Genomic DNA, 14,857 nt, shown 5'->3' with positions numbered 1-14,857 from the left:
CATAACAATCCCACATGACAATTAGTATTTCCACTTCATCCATCACATAAATCATCATGTTCCCCGCATAAAATCACAATTCATAGTGTGTAACATCTTGAGGAATTAACAATGCACAATATTATTCTCTAGAAACATTGATCAACTAAAATAATCATAATAACAACCCTCATATCTAGCGTCATTCCACAATCCCATCAATTAATCAATTCATGAATCAAAGATGCACAATCTTAGCATTTAATTATGTTAATCAAACAATTCGAAAACATATCAATTCACGAATTTAACCAAGGAACTCTATATAATTCCCTACTTGGATTATCAGTAATAAACATGATAATTCTAATTTGTATTCACAAGATCTATTGTGGGTAATTCCCATTCACTCGAATCTAGGGTTCTAGACTAATCTTATGGGAATTTGTAGAAGCAAGGATTCTGGACCACTCAACAGAATCCAACAACATCGGGTTCCGGACCATTCAACGGAACCAAGATACCAAACGGTTTCTCGTAATCTACCCATATTTATCACATGTATAATCAGTGCCTACATCAGGGGAATGGGGCACTGGCCAACCAGAACTCAGATAAACTGCGAAGCACGGGTGAGTGACAATTATAAAAGTATGTGATATTCAATAAAAGAAAGACCATCGATCACCGTTTATAAACCTCAAATATAAGTTTGTAAATATGAAAACATAGTCAAGTCTCTAACAACTCCGAAGGATTCACCCATACATCCAACGGCTTTTCCCATTCAAACCACCAAGATTCTCAAAAATCATCGTTCATATATACATTAAAAACTAGGGCTAGAAGGATGCAGTTCGGCCGAAGCCTACATAAGTAACCAAACAGGAAGTGGCCCCCCAAAGCGGATTAACCAAGCAGAGCCACCCCTAAGAAAGTAACCAAGTAGGCAGTAACCCCCCACAGCTGTTAGGAAGTGATCACCCAATGCGGATTAACCAAGCATGATCACTCTTAAGCATACATGGCCATAAGGATTGCCCAACGTGGATTAACCAAGTGTGATCCATGTATAGTATGGTCCCTCAATGCGGATTAACCAAGTAGGGTCATAGTCTCCTACTAGCCCTCAATTTACAAAACATTTCAACATGCTATTCGAATCACTTTTTCACAAATGTTACCAATCCGTGAATTAAATCACATTTAATAAAAATAGATTGATGGCCAATTATAAAATAATCACATTTTAACAGAAAACTCATTTATAAAACCATGTCATATCCACAAAGGATATTAATATAAAGAATCGGGTAATCACCATATCAAATATATTAAAGTCACTCACTGAGACATGTCCGCAAAGCTTCACTGAGTCTCTAGTAATACTAATTTTAGTAATGCAAATAGTTCAAGACCTGTTGACAAAAATCAACGGTGGGGTCCACACCCTAGCAATTTAATCTGGAAGAACCGCACATCATAATCTCATCGTAATCCGACGATCGAATCTCCGTCAATTGCTAGAATTAGGTGACGGTTAACAATTAATTTTACTAACTTAGAAATCCAATTTAGGAAGATCCGTATGTTGGATTCCCGATCCATCAGTTCCAGCTATTCTCAAATATTACGTTCTATAACGCATTAAACTTTGGTGATGATCCAACGGTCGGATCGTCCATTCAAATTTTGATCAAGTGATGTATCATAATGAAACTAAGTTCAAACAATCAAATCACTTCATACGGATATCAATTATGAATTCAGGGCATCTAATTGGACATAGAAAGGCATCGTCGGCCCACTAGCCACGCGTTGCCGCGGGTGGCGATCGGCCACCCCGACTTGGCCGAAAATTGAACCATTTCCAAAATTTACCAAATTTTATAGGCAAATAGATCTCAATGAGTGGAGCAAGTTTCATACCTATGGCCAAGTCTAATTTGGTCAGGAAAAGCTCCAATTGCCCTCGAATCCACTAGAAAACCTAGAAATGGGTGTTCCTCGATTCATCGTCAAAACGAACTCCGATGCCTCATCCAATGCTTGGGCTTTGCTCCAGGGGTTAAGGGAAGTCTATTGGTGGTGGTGATCGATGGTAATCGTTGTCGGAATCACCGTAACATGAGAAAACTCATCGGAAAACCCTCGGCACTTTATGGCTTCAACCCAGAAAAACGGAAATCTAACATTGCAAGGATGTAGGACTCGTGAAGAGTTTTCCAAGGACACCAATATCACCAAAAACGGAAGTCGGATGAAGGAGATATGGCCGAGTCAAAAATGATCATTCGCGGGTCAAAAATGACCCAACTCGAGTCTCTCTCATTTCCCCTCCTTGCTCTCCTTTCTGATTAGGCTGCTCCTCCTTTTTCTCTCCTGCACTCTCTCTTTTCTCCCCTCTCCTTTGTTGCCACTTGGCAGCTTCAAACATTTATTTCCCAACAACTAAAACGTCTCTAATTTCTTTGTTATAACTCCATTTCACGTAAGGTTTTCGCCTACGCGTTCGTGAGATTGAGCTCTATTCGAAAATATAAATTATGACCTTAAAAGGTCTACGGAATTTAAATAATTAATTTTGAAACTTCTACCCTCATAACTAGTTTAATTAAAACCTAAATTCAAGTAAATTAATATAAATTCTCGAAAAATAAAAATCACAATAATACAAATACGTAGATTATAACAGTTAAGCCCTGAAACGGGATTTCACATTCTTCCCCCCTTAAAGAAAATTTCGTCCTCGAAATTTCTAGTATCAAATCACTATCCACATATGCAACAATTCAAGAAAATAGTGAAGCACAAACACATTCACATTTCGGCTATAATCAGATTTAGCTAACTCAAGTTCAACCACATTGTACCTCAACTCACAAATACAATCATCGTCGTCCCAACACGACTTCAACACCAATCTTTGCACAATCACAAAGAATGCCACTGTAATTAAGAATTCATCAATATACTCATGATTCTGGCAACCAAACCAACCAAATTTGTAATTACAAACTTTCCCCATCATTCCATTTATAGTGAATAAAGTTATAACCTTAGCCTATGAGCTTATTCAAGCTCAAAATAAATAAATCATCGTCATTCTCACCCATATACTCATATATAAATATCAGAAATTCTAGCCATATACATTGACAAAATAATTAGCAAACATCAAGCTGCAATTCTTATTGGCTAAATAAATATTAGAATTTCAAATCAAACCATCAAAATTGGCAAATCAAATATCAGAATTTCTAGCCAAAATTATTGGAATTTCAAATCACAATTACTCACCACTATATATTAAACAAATCATAGCCTTAGGTTGTGATTTCATTCATGTTCATAACATCATCATGACTTTCATAAATATTAATTTCCAACCATAATTATCATGGCCATAAGATTTTAAAATTTCTAACCATAATCATCATTGGCAAAACAATGATTTCATCATCTTTTTCTTTTATCCCCATAAGTAACTAGTAGACTGGAAAAAATTGTAATATACATGGCCAATACACATCACACATATTTATCACTTCAATAATTCATTCTCACAGCTCACACATGGAGCTTCTCCCCGGAAACATTGGGTCTTTGTGCCCACTCATACATTGCTCACATTCGAATCAATATTTCTCAATGACACAGGTACAATACGACTTTTCCATCTACTTGTCACAATTTCACAATCATCTTAACGTTCGAAATTTTCATAACGCATAACACAATATCAACCCAATTCAAGATTAATTCAAGACTTTACTCAAACACTCATCTTGGAAGTTATACCATGAAATATGATATTTTAAAATTTTCCTTCTCCCATTCAATCATACGAACATAGCCATTTCACAATCATCCATATCCATGATTTATATGAAAGGCATTCTAACTACTATTTGAAGTAATAATGATTGCATGTAAATTTCACACCACATTTTCTAAGATTAAATAAAAATTAACTAAACCACTTAATCAACGCACTATCAACACTCATAAACAAGAACTCTGCTTTGGAATAAATTAGCACAATACATGAGCTTAACACAATGATACCAACTAAGAGCAATGTCACATAATAACACAAGGCTTCTAGCCAACAAGGTCAAATGCTTATGTAGCGTCCCGTCAAAGTTACACATTACGTTACCCAAAAATTGTTCCTACACTTGGTAAAGGTACGAGGACCTAATACCTAAGCTCTGATACCACAAAAGTTGTCACGCCCCGATCCTGGACATATGTTGGGATTGGGGCGTGACAAATTGTCACATCCCGACCCGGGCTCCACCACATCCCGGGCTCGACTCCGCCGTAACACGATATTGTTCGCTTTGGGTCCCGAACACGCCCTCACGATTTTGTTTCTGGGAACTCACACGAGAATTTATCAGTGGATCACCCATCCTGGGATTGCTCTCGCGCAAACTCGCTTAACTTTGGAAGAACTCCAAAGCCAGTGAGCTTCCAAATGGCATCATGCTATATGGATGTAGACATGTACATATAAGGCATAGATGATTCCCTCCCCTGAGCGATGTGGGATCTAACAATCCACCCCCCTTAAGGGCCCGATGTCCTTGTCGGCACACTTCCAGCCAGGGATTGGCTCTGATAACAAATTATCACATCCCGACCCCGGCTTGACTCCGCCGTAGAATAATATTGTCCGCTTTAGGCCCCGACCACACTCTCACGGTTTTGTTTCTGGTAACTCACACGAGAACTTCCCAGTGGATCACCCATCCTGGGATTGCTCTCGCAAGAACTCACTTAACTTTGAAGTTTCGATGAACTTCGAAACCAGTGAGCTTCTAAAAGGCCTCGTGCTATATAGAGGTAGGCATGTACATATAAGGCATAGAGGATCATCTTCCCTGGACGATGTGGGATCTAACAAGATGGGTAAGCAAAAAAAGTCCGTTTTTCAAAGCTGGGTTTTGTAGCTTTGTGTTTTTAGCTTTTTGCATTCAAAACTGTGAAAAAAAAAGATAAAGTTGAATGTTTACCAAACACCAAAAACCCTCCCAACTTTTTTTCATACCCACTTTGTTTAAAATCATCTCAATGCCAAACCAGGGCTAAGTCTTACCTTTCAACAATTTCCACATGAAACAATCAACCCACATCACATCATCGATACAAAAGCAGTTTCTTACATCACATAAAGCATTTCACTTCCAGAAATTTCTCCGAAGTTCTCGGTACTCCACTCTTTTGACTTCACACACAAATCTGTCATGTTAGCCTTCAGAAAATGAGAAATATTCCAAGACTTTTTCTGTTCTTCCACATGCTATGGAGCACACCACTAATTTTACATACAAACATTACTCTCACTGGTTACGGTATTTCTGTAATCTTTACGTCTACTATGAGGTCAATGAGCTATCTGACTGGACGGAACTACATTGTCCTTCCACGTATGGTCTAACAAAAGTTCTCCGCCACCACACTTCAAACGCCCTCTGGAGATTCGGACAGCTATCACCAGCCTTGAGAAAACTTCCCAACCACGAAAGCATAATACTTTGCTGCTCCTCTAGCGGCAGAGTGAGGATTGTCCTACCAATTCCTTCTTCCACAATTTTACGGTCAAACGACCGGCACCCATGTTGCAGCCAGTTGTAGTCGTTGATCAACGGCTGTAGCCAGGTTTGTAGCAACAGCTGACGGGTATCCTTAGATGGCAGTAGCTCCCCTCTACCAATGCCAACAAACAGCCTTGCTGTGATACGGCTAACATGGAAACGAGACACAATAGGCAGCTTCGTATGCAAGGCTGCTAATTCTTGCTGGCTAGCCCACATTACTGCAAATTCGTCTGCTGCCTGCTTGTCAGCCAAAATCTCAAGCAACCATGAGACGTTATCAGCTGCCAAATCTATTTGCTTCACCACAGGTTCTTTGTTGTTGGAAGTTTTATCAGAAGACTCGGGCTCTGCAGCCTGCTTGAACAGGGACAGCAGCAAGTTCAAACAGCTTCTGCAGGAGTTATATAGTGTTTCATTGCAGACGTTAGAAGAACCTTGAGAGCTTGAGGCACTGTTGTTCTCCTTAAGAAGCTTCAGCACTATGGATTTCATTTCACGCCTGCCTCTCTCCTCATTGCTTGCGAGAACAAGTCCAATTATATGGGAAAGTGTGTCCTTTTGGGGTTTAGAAATGCCAGATGAGACTCGTTTCAGTACAGGAGTGACCCCAATACCCTCACTTTGGAGTCGTAAGACTGACGAGACAACTTTTTCTTCTTCTTCATCCCCAACCCACGGGACTGCTTCCAAGTACTCTAAACACGACTGCATGCACGAGTTGAAGCCAAGCAGTTCTGCAATCTGAATGAAGGTGCCATTAAGATTCAGGTTAGGTTGTGATGTCTGCCAGATTAATTTAAGACATAGATGGTATATTAGGAGCCAAGATGAAAAATGAAAACAGTGGTAAAATGACGAGATATACAAAACCTACTGAGTGATAGTATATCTATGGGATTATAATTCTCTGCTTACAAGAGTGCATTTAACCACTTTTCAAGTCATTTTTAGAAACAATAAAATCTGATGGTCAAGATTAACCCCTATTAGCATGAGCGATAAGAACTTAAAGTTCCCCACGTACCCCATTGGCTAAAGTCAATCGAAATATGGAAATATGCGCACTCCAAAACATGGGAGAGTTCAACCCCTATCAACGAACTTAATGAAGCCAAACTTTCTAGCTAATGACATACAATGAAGAGGGGCCATTCAGATCAAACAATCAATCCGCATCTCAAAAGGGATATAGCCTATAGGGTGCTGAAAGCTTCAATGAGATGGAACATGCCAAAATCATAGGCTAAGAAAATATCACACAATATTCATCCACCGCATTTTAGATTCGATATAACCAGACAGTTTGCAAAGGCCACGTCTACCTAATCATGACTATACAGGGCTGAAGCATCTTTATTCGGTCTAAACATATCTAAAAGAGCACTTACAAATCTAGCAGTTACAACCAATTTGACATATACACACATAATCCAAGGAAAAACAATTCTAGTATATGGAAAATTATGCAGATAGATATCGAAAATTATACTAAATTTAAAGACAAAAACAGCCTGATGAGTGTTTATCCGTTAGCCTTCTCAGGGAAGGTCATATCTATTAGAATTGAACAAATATACGCAGCCTTGAATGAGGTGCATATGTACACATAGCTGAAAAAAGGAATGCAATAAATATGTTTTGTAACCCTGATGAGTTAATTTCAGTTTGCATTCCACTTAGTTTTTTTGTTCAAAATATTTGTTAATCAGAAGGATATTCGTGTTAAGAGAATAGAAAATTGACCTACCAATATCCAAAAGTGACTGAAAAAAACAACAGGAAAAGGGCATCATGAAATGAATCAATAATTGGAAGCATTAATAAACGGTGAGAAAGTTTTCTATAACGGTTAAATGATAAGCTAAACTATAGTGCACTATAGCTTACACAAATTACATGTTCATTGCATACATACTCCGTAATTACTCAAATTCTAAGCAAAACGAGAACTTGTAACAAGTATATGCCAAAACAGGAGGGCTATAGCTTCTAAAAAGTTATGTCTGAACTACTCTAATACTCATAAGAGCATGAAAAGTATAACCAATGCTAAATATATATTCATAACAATCAGTCATAGAAAGGTTAAGTGTTTTGTGGTCTCGACATTAAAGCTTAACCAACAACAAAAACAGCATTACTGCAATTCAAGAGATATGAGATAACTAATGCATTACACAGTTCTTCATATTACCTTCAGAATGCGGAGTACACATGAGACACTTTGTTTCATCAGCCGTTGCCTCATGTCCTTGCAATACATCAATCCAACAGTTTCAACATATATTTCAACATCATCGCAATCTTCGATGTTAAGACAAGTTGAACCAGAGTGTTGTTCAGAAAGTTTATCAGCAAAAAAGTTGCTATGCTCCACTAGAACATTCTTGTGAACGCTCAACTTTACACAAAATCCCTTCTTTCCAAGTAAAACCACCTTCATATCACTAGTTCCAGGCTCACCAAACTCAATTGCTACCTTCCTTGGCAAATTTTCAACTTTGGGCTTAGGCACTCTCTCCGGAACTATAGATGCACTAACCACCGGTGCATCAGGTGCCTCAGGACCAACACCCCGTAGACCATCAGAAATACTTGCTGACCTCGAAGGGGTAAAGGCTAGCTTTTTTTCACTCAGTGGGGTTTGTTTTCTCTGAGCTGCTTTCTTGGGTGGTGGTGGTGATGAGGGCTTGGGTTTGTGCACGGAATTTTGAGCTTTAAGGGTTTTCTGAAACACAACAGGAGAAGGGCAACACCAGAAACCTTCCGGCGTCACGGCAATCGGGACATTTCTAATCTTTGTTTTGCCTTGTTCTACCCTAGTAAGCCTAATTTCAGCCATATTTCACAAGAATTTCAAGCAATTACAGTTGAAACAATTCTGTAAATCCCCAGTACCAAGTTTTGGAACCAAAACTCTCTTCCTCCTCAAAAGGGTCTAATTACAAAGTAAACTCACAAGCATGAAAGGTACAAAGGTGAGAAATCACTTACTCCGCAGGAAGAATTGCATTTTACTGAAATTGAACCGACCAGCTAGCAATTTCTCTGAAAAAACGAAAAGATGCAATCTTTGTAAGAATTAAACAGCAGAAAAGTAAGAACAAGTTTGAAGACACTAAAGGCATTCAAAAGCACATAAACCAGAGATCAACTCCAACACAAAAAACTACAAAAAAATCACAAACAAATAACACATAACAGAAGAAAAAAAAGATGGATGTTTTTTGCCCAACTTCATGAGAATTTAAAACCCAAAAGAGAGGAAAACTCACCAAGAACTGGGTAATTTGAGAGCCCTCTGAATCTTTATCCCATAAGTGCCTTAAAAATGATTGAAAGAGAGCTCTCGGTGTCAAGCATCAAGGGAACCAGTGAACAGATAAGAAAGCCCACAGCCCAAAAAAGAAGCAAAAAAAAAAAAACAAAAAAGAAAAAAAAAATTAGAAAGAAAAACAAAAGAAAAAGAAGAAAAAGTGGAAAAATCACAGAGATTGATGGCTTATGGGCTATGTTTTTCTACATCAACAGTTTATGTCTGCCTAGCTACTCTTTTAATGATGATTATCTCTCTGCAAAATGCAGATGTTCTATCTCTCTCTCTCTCTCTCTCTAGAAAACACTTTCTCAGTAACCAAACAGGCAAGTCTTACACTTGTCTCTCATCATTTTTATATTACTTTTTTTCTGTGTTCTTTATTTTGTTGGCTGGAACCTTTCCTGTGTTCTATATTATGTTCTTTGTGCTGGCGTTGTTGGAACTTTGCTAGGTTTTCTAGGCTTTTCAAAATAGATGTCCAAAATAAACTAAAACTTCTACTCTGTTATTTCCTTGTTTTTTTGTTTTGTGTACCCTTGAATCCAGAATCTATTATTTTCTTAATTTTGTTTTACTTTCGCCAGAATTAAGGCTTCCGAGTATTTTCATATTGTATAGGATCATATTCCAAATTTCTAATTTTATATGTGAAATAAAATAATTCTTATTACAATTGATTATATTTTCTAATAAATGATGTTTATACGTCCAGCACTTTTATTCTTGTCAGGAGCATCGCTTTCCTGTTCAGTTGATGTGTATGTTACATTGATCCAATGGGACGGAAGTGGATCTTTGTAGTTTGTGTTCGCCAAATTGAGCTTATTGACTGAAGGTGAAAGGAGCACGTTTTTACCAAATGTTACATAAAATAATGAAAAGTTTAATGATTGCAAACTTGAGTTTATTCTTAGAATAGTGTATTCTGTTTACAATTAGTTTTTTGGAAATTTTTCAAACAGACAATTTCAATGAAATCTTTTAATTTGTTATTTTACTATGTTCAATTCTATATATTCCTCTATCCATAACAGAGTTTATGTTGTTCCTATTAACAATTGTTGTCCATTTATTCAATTTTGTATTGAACACGGGGTCTTAAGTACAATAGTATATACTTTTAACCAATTGGTCTACAAGCTTCTTTAGAAGAACTTTTAGGATATTATTATTAGTACTTAAAGTTCTTATTGTGCACTTCTCGTAATTGCACAATGAGATTTTTAAAGTATCATTAAGAGTATTCCCACCAATTGATGGAAGGTAAGGCAAAGACAACAATATTAGCCTCAAGCCCAAAAAACCTTTTTTATTTTTTCTATCAGGCACATGTACACACGCATGACTCGTGGAGAGTGGTGACAAGGGTACAGTAGTGCACCTCGCTGCAGCAGTGCACTCATATCTTTTCCATCTGTAGGGATATGTGGTTCCGATGGATTTTCAACAGCCAGATAATCTGGATCGCTAAAAATCCAACGGTAAAAAAAAATTTGAAAATATAATCATTGCGACACGTGGCAAAATATGGTTCGTCCAATTTCAGATTAGTTTGAGAATGAGCGGCTACCGTTAATTCAACAATAAAAAAACTAAAAAAAAATTTTAAAAATCAGAAAAAAATAGTAAAAATTTTAATTTTTTTTATATTGTTGTTCTATAAATACCTAACCATCTTCTTAATTATGTTTGTTGTAATGCTATCCTTTTGCCTTGTATTTCAAATAATTTGTTAAATTAAACAATTGATTTATTTTCGAAGCATAGAAAAAAAAATTAAAAATATTAACTTGCCCTTACCCTAGCCCTTGCCCTTGCCTTTTTCAAACTGATGGAGTTGTACAAGATAAGTACTATTCATAGTAAATAGTAAGGACAACTTACATGCCAATTCTCTGCATTGTTCTTACCTTTACCAACTGGTGAGAGTGCTCTAACATTACCTATTTTTTGGCTGGTAAAAAAACTTGGTAGGACTAAGCGACAATCATGCAATTATTTTGACTTAGTAATATTCATAGAATTGTTTTGGTTGACTTTTTTCATTGATACTTAAACTAAAGCATGATACTGTTAGCTAAAATTTTTTTTAGAAAAATCTTAGGTTCAATTCTCGTCAAAAACAAATTTAAATCACTTTACTATGTCTAGCCTATTATGCAGTTTGACCTACTCTTTCACCTTCTTATGTAAATAATATCGTTTGTTAAAAAAAAAAAAATATTCAATTCCATATGCCAAGTTGCCAACACATAACCCATCACAAAGATTCCAGAACCATCTTTGTCTCTCATTAATGGTTTTTTCTTTGTTACAAGCAAATATTATGGTGGGGGGAATCTAACTCGAGGCGTCAATGTATAAATGAAGGACTTTTTTGGAATAAGATCCCTATCATTTTGGCGTCTTGATCAACTAATACAATATTATGTTAAGTTTATCTCCATATGACACTGTATTATTAAATTGAAACTTTCCGATAAATCAAGTGAATTTGTTGATGTAAGTTGTTCTCTAGTTTATGAAATAAATGGTCACAAACTCGTTAAAATGTCTCTTTAGTGGATTAATTTGCCTCTTTAAAATACAATCCAACTTTATTCTTGCCACTCAGTAACACTGTTTGATGGTATTCATCTTTACTTAGAAATGAGAGGTCTTAAGTTTGAATTTCATGAATAGTGAATTCGATACCAAACTAGGCTGCCCATTGTGTGACTTAGCTGAACTCCTCCTCTCTCTAATGTAAAAATATTGATGTACTAAAAAATCCAACTTTATTCTCGACCAAAACTTCTGGTGGCCCATTTTTAGTTATATTTATGGAAATGAAGGACCATAATTCCAATGTGTCCCATGGGAATTTACTTTTCTTCCTTATGTTCCATAAATAAGTAGCTAGATTACTTTTCTTCTTTGCTTTTATGATGTTGGTATTTACTTTAAAGAAGACTGGGATATGGATCATCATGAGAATCACAATCAAGTGACACAATTTCACATAAGAAAGAATTGGCAAGGAGCATCCCAAATATCCAGACAAAATTGATAATATTTCTTTCAGAAATGCTAAGGATATTCTTTATATACTCTCCTTCACCTTATCTTTTGACATAATGTTTTATAATATTAGCACGGAAATTGTGTCAAAAATATAAGATGACGGAGAGTCCATGAAAAGTTATATATATATATATATATAGGAAATCTTTAAGGGAGAGAAGGGATTTCCATTTTTTTAATAAAAATTGGGATTAGTTGTGAAGTCCACACTACATCGAACTTTAACGATATGAACCGTCTATATTTTAAGTTGCACCTTATAGATCATCCTTGCAAAATATTAGACAAATCAGAAATGTTTAAAATATCTAATTGGGTTCAAAGAAATTAATGAATACTTTATTATATAAGAAACAATGCAATTTTATCTTGATAATTAAATAAGCAAATGGTTTCGGATTGAATTGAATTTTTGTAAGGATGATCTATGAATCGAGACTTACAAAATAGACAATTCGAATAATTGAAGTTTGATGTGGAGTAAGCCTCACACCTAATTCCATCTTTCTTTTAAAACGGAAATCCTTTTCCATAAAGAGCATATATATATATGTTCTGTATAATATATCCGGCATGCAATTATAGAGTTTACAAATGATGCAAAAATGGAAGAAAGTGAGCACGTTTTCATGACCAACGGTGGGTACCAAAAAGAATTCCATGGAAGATGGCCTTGCTGTAAATCGGGCCCACCATGGAATGGCTAATCATGTGGTGGGTTTTTCATCATTCTCGAGCTGTAAATTGACTAAATTGATCACCAAGCTAAGAAGTAAGATATTTCTGTGAGATGAGCGTCTTATTACCTAAATACCTACTCAGGGAAAAAGTCCAGCTGCATGCATGCAGCTGACGACGATAAGTTGACATACAAAGCAAAAATTATCTTAAGTTTTTTGGGTTGGTGATCAAGGAATAGGGTTTTTTTATGCCTATGAATTGGATGCACTGGTGTTTGAACGACAAAATTTGAAGTTATCAAAATTTAAATATGTTAATTCAACTGTACACAATACACCGGTCCATGTGTATGGTAGATCGTTATTAGTTATAGGGCTCCAACATGACTTGAAAGTTTAGAAGATGAATTGCTTGATCTTGGCAATATCATAATATTAAGGAGTGCAAGATAGTTATTTTGACGTGTCAATAATATCTGCCAAAACTAGTTTAGCAACCAATAATCAATGATCACATGGATGAATCGTACCGTGATTTTTTTTCTTTAAGAAATAGCTAACGATTTAAGAACTCTTATTTTCTTCATGTGCACTATGAAGCAATATGTTAAAATAAGAGCGTTATAAAGAAAACTTAATTGGTATCATCAAAGTTAAACCGCATAGTGAATAGTTTTTTTTTTTTTTTCGCTTTGATCACTGGTAACACATTCAAATGAAGGAGTATGAACTTAATTATCATAAATAATAAAATATGGAAATATGAATTCCTCGAAGGCGTTGACTAATATAGTTAAATACAATTCTAGTTGCATCTTATCCTCCTTGAAAGATCTGAAATAAAGCAAAAGTAAATGGCTGCAATCACCAAGTTATACACTTTGTGCTCTCTTCTAATGGCATCACTATTTGCTTATTCTGCATCTGTGCAGCTAAATGACCCTGGTAACGCTCTAATCTTTTCTCTCCATTCTTATGGAAATTTTCGTAAAGATCCAACCTAATTTTTCTCAATTTTTACTTATTTAGATTGGTACTTTTGGTTTCCCCTCTACCTTGGTGCTTGTGTTGTTAATCTGGTGATTTGGGCTGTCTCATCCAAAGCAATCAAACAAGTTGCTGAGGCTGCACTATGGCTTGGAATATTTTTGTTCGTCAAAGTCACAGCTGAAAGTGCTTCTGGGTTCTTGTCTCTGGATTTAAGTGAGAGAGTTATTAGGGAAAAAGTAGGAAGTGGGTTGGTAATAATCTCCATGCTTTTGCAATTGGCAGCATCAAAATCTTCATCAGCAAAAGCTCTCCCACAACAAAGTTATTATCCAACATCTGTTAAATATGGTAAGACCCATTTATCTGCTTCATTTATCGTATTTGTTATTAGGAATTTCCATCATATTTTCCGTCCTTTTTTTATTTGGACACTTAATAGTAAAATGCTAGGAAGACCACATTGTTGTTTCGTAGTATATTATCTGTATATGATAAATAATGTGTAAATGTCACGTCAATTAACGAACTTATCTTATTGTATTACTCAGGTTAACAATAATGAAATGATTTTTTAAATGCATATTAATGAAATGATTTGGTTTATCAATTTGTAATTAAAACAGGAATGGCAGTTTTGGACTTCCCTTTGTCTTCTTTGTGGTCCAAAAGGTGAAATGAAGTTGTGATATAAAACACACAGAAGCAAAGCATCAAAGCGTGAAACTACATGGAATCTCTGCTGGTGATTTTGTCTGGTTTTTGTTTGTTCAAGAAAGTAGTCAATGCCATATTTTTGCCTGTTTTTCGTAGCAGAAGCCATAACGGCGGCAAATTCTAACATGTAACCGATTGTATAAGATATAATTCAGATAATTTTTAACGTCATTGGCATCAATGTTTTAAGGATTTGGTTGAGATTGCTTCTTAAAGGCCTTCTAACCGTCAAATCATATTTGACTGCATTTGGCCTAAAACTAAGCGCTTAAGCCATCTAGGCGGGCCTTGTAAGCACATGCTCATATACTTTTTCAAGAAGCACTTGAATTAACAAAAATTTCAAGTGTAATCCCAAACAAGCCAAAAACTTTCAATCAGAACTGCAGCTATAGCTAACAAAAGTGAGAAGGAAATTTAGTTTTAACGTCTCAAATTTGCATCTCTCGCTCTTACACCAAATCATATTCTTATATATTGTCGCACGAGGACAATACATTATGCAA

General features: G+C 36.0%; 2 protein-coding genes across 2 annotated transcripts; one reads left to right on the top strand and one right to left on the bottom strand.

Moving 5' to 3' along the window:
* Window positions 1–4,995: 4,995 nt before the first annotated feature.
* On the bottom strand, window positions 4,996–9,423 carry LOC137739843 (BTB/POZ domain-containing protein At3g50780). The gene is made up of 3 exons (XM_068479569.2): window positions 8,861–9,423; window positions 7,780–8,633; window positions 4,996–6,326 (listed from the first exon to the last, which is right to left on the bottom strand). Exons 2-3 carry the CDS (start codon window positions 8,425–8,427, stop codon window positions 5,364–5,366), a joined length of 1,611 nt encoding a protein of 536 aa, XP_068335670.2. The 5' UTR covers window positions 8,428–8,633; window positions 8,861–9,423; the 3' UTR covers window positions 4,996–5,363.
* A 4,018-nt stretch (window positions 9,424–13,441) lies between these two features.
* On the top strand, window positions 13,442–14,543 carry LOC137716015 (transmembrane family 220 helix protein). Its single transcript, XM_068455438.2, has 3 exons — window positions 13,442–13,592; window positions 13,677–13,985; window positions 14,261–14,543. The coding sequence occupies exons 1-3, from the start codon at window positions 13,502–13,504 to the stop codon at window positions 14,308–14,310; spliced, it is 450 nt and encodes a 149-aa protein (XP_068311539.2). The 5' UTR covers window positions 13,442–13,501; the 3' UTR covers window positions 14,311–14,543.
* The last annotated feature ends 314 nt before the right edge of the window (window positions 14,544–14,857 follow it).

The sequence above is a fragment of the Pyrus communis genome, chromosome 15 (genome assembly GCF_041283825.1).
Source record: "Pyrus communis isolate YQ-2024b chromosome 15, ASM4128382v1, whole genome shotgun sequence".
NCBI lineage: Eukaryota > Viridiplantae > Streptophyta > Magnoliopsida > Rosales > Rosaceae > Pyrus > Pyrus communis.
The sequence above is the reverse complement of the archived record's forward strand: the minus strand, read 5'-3'. Positions and strand labels throughout refer to the sequence as shown.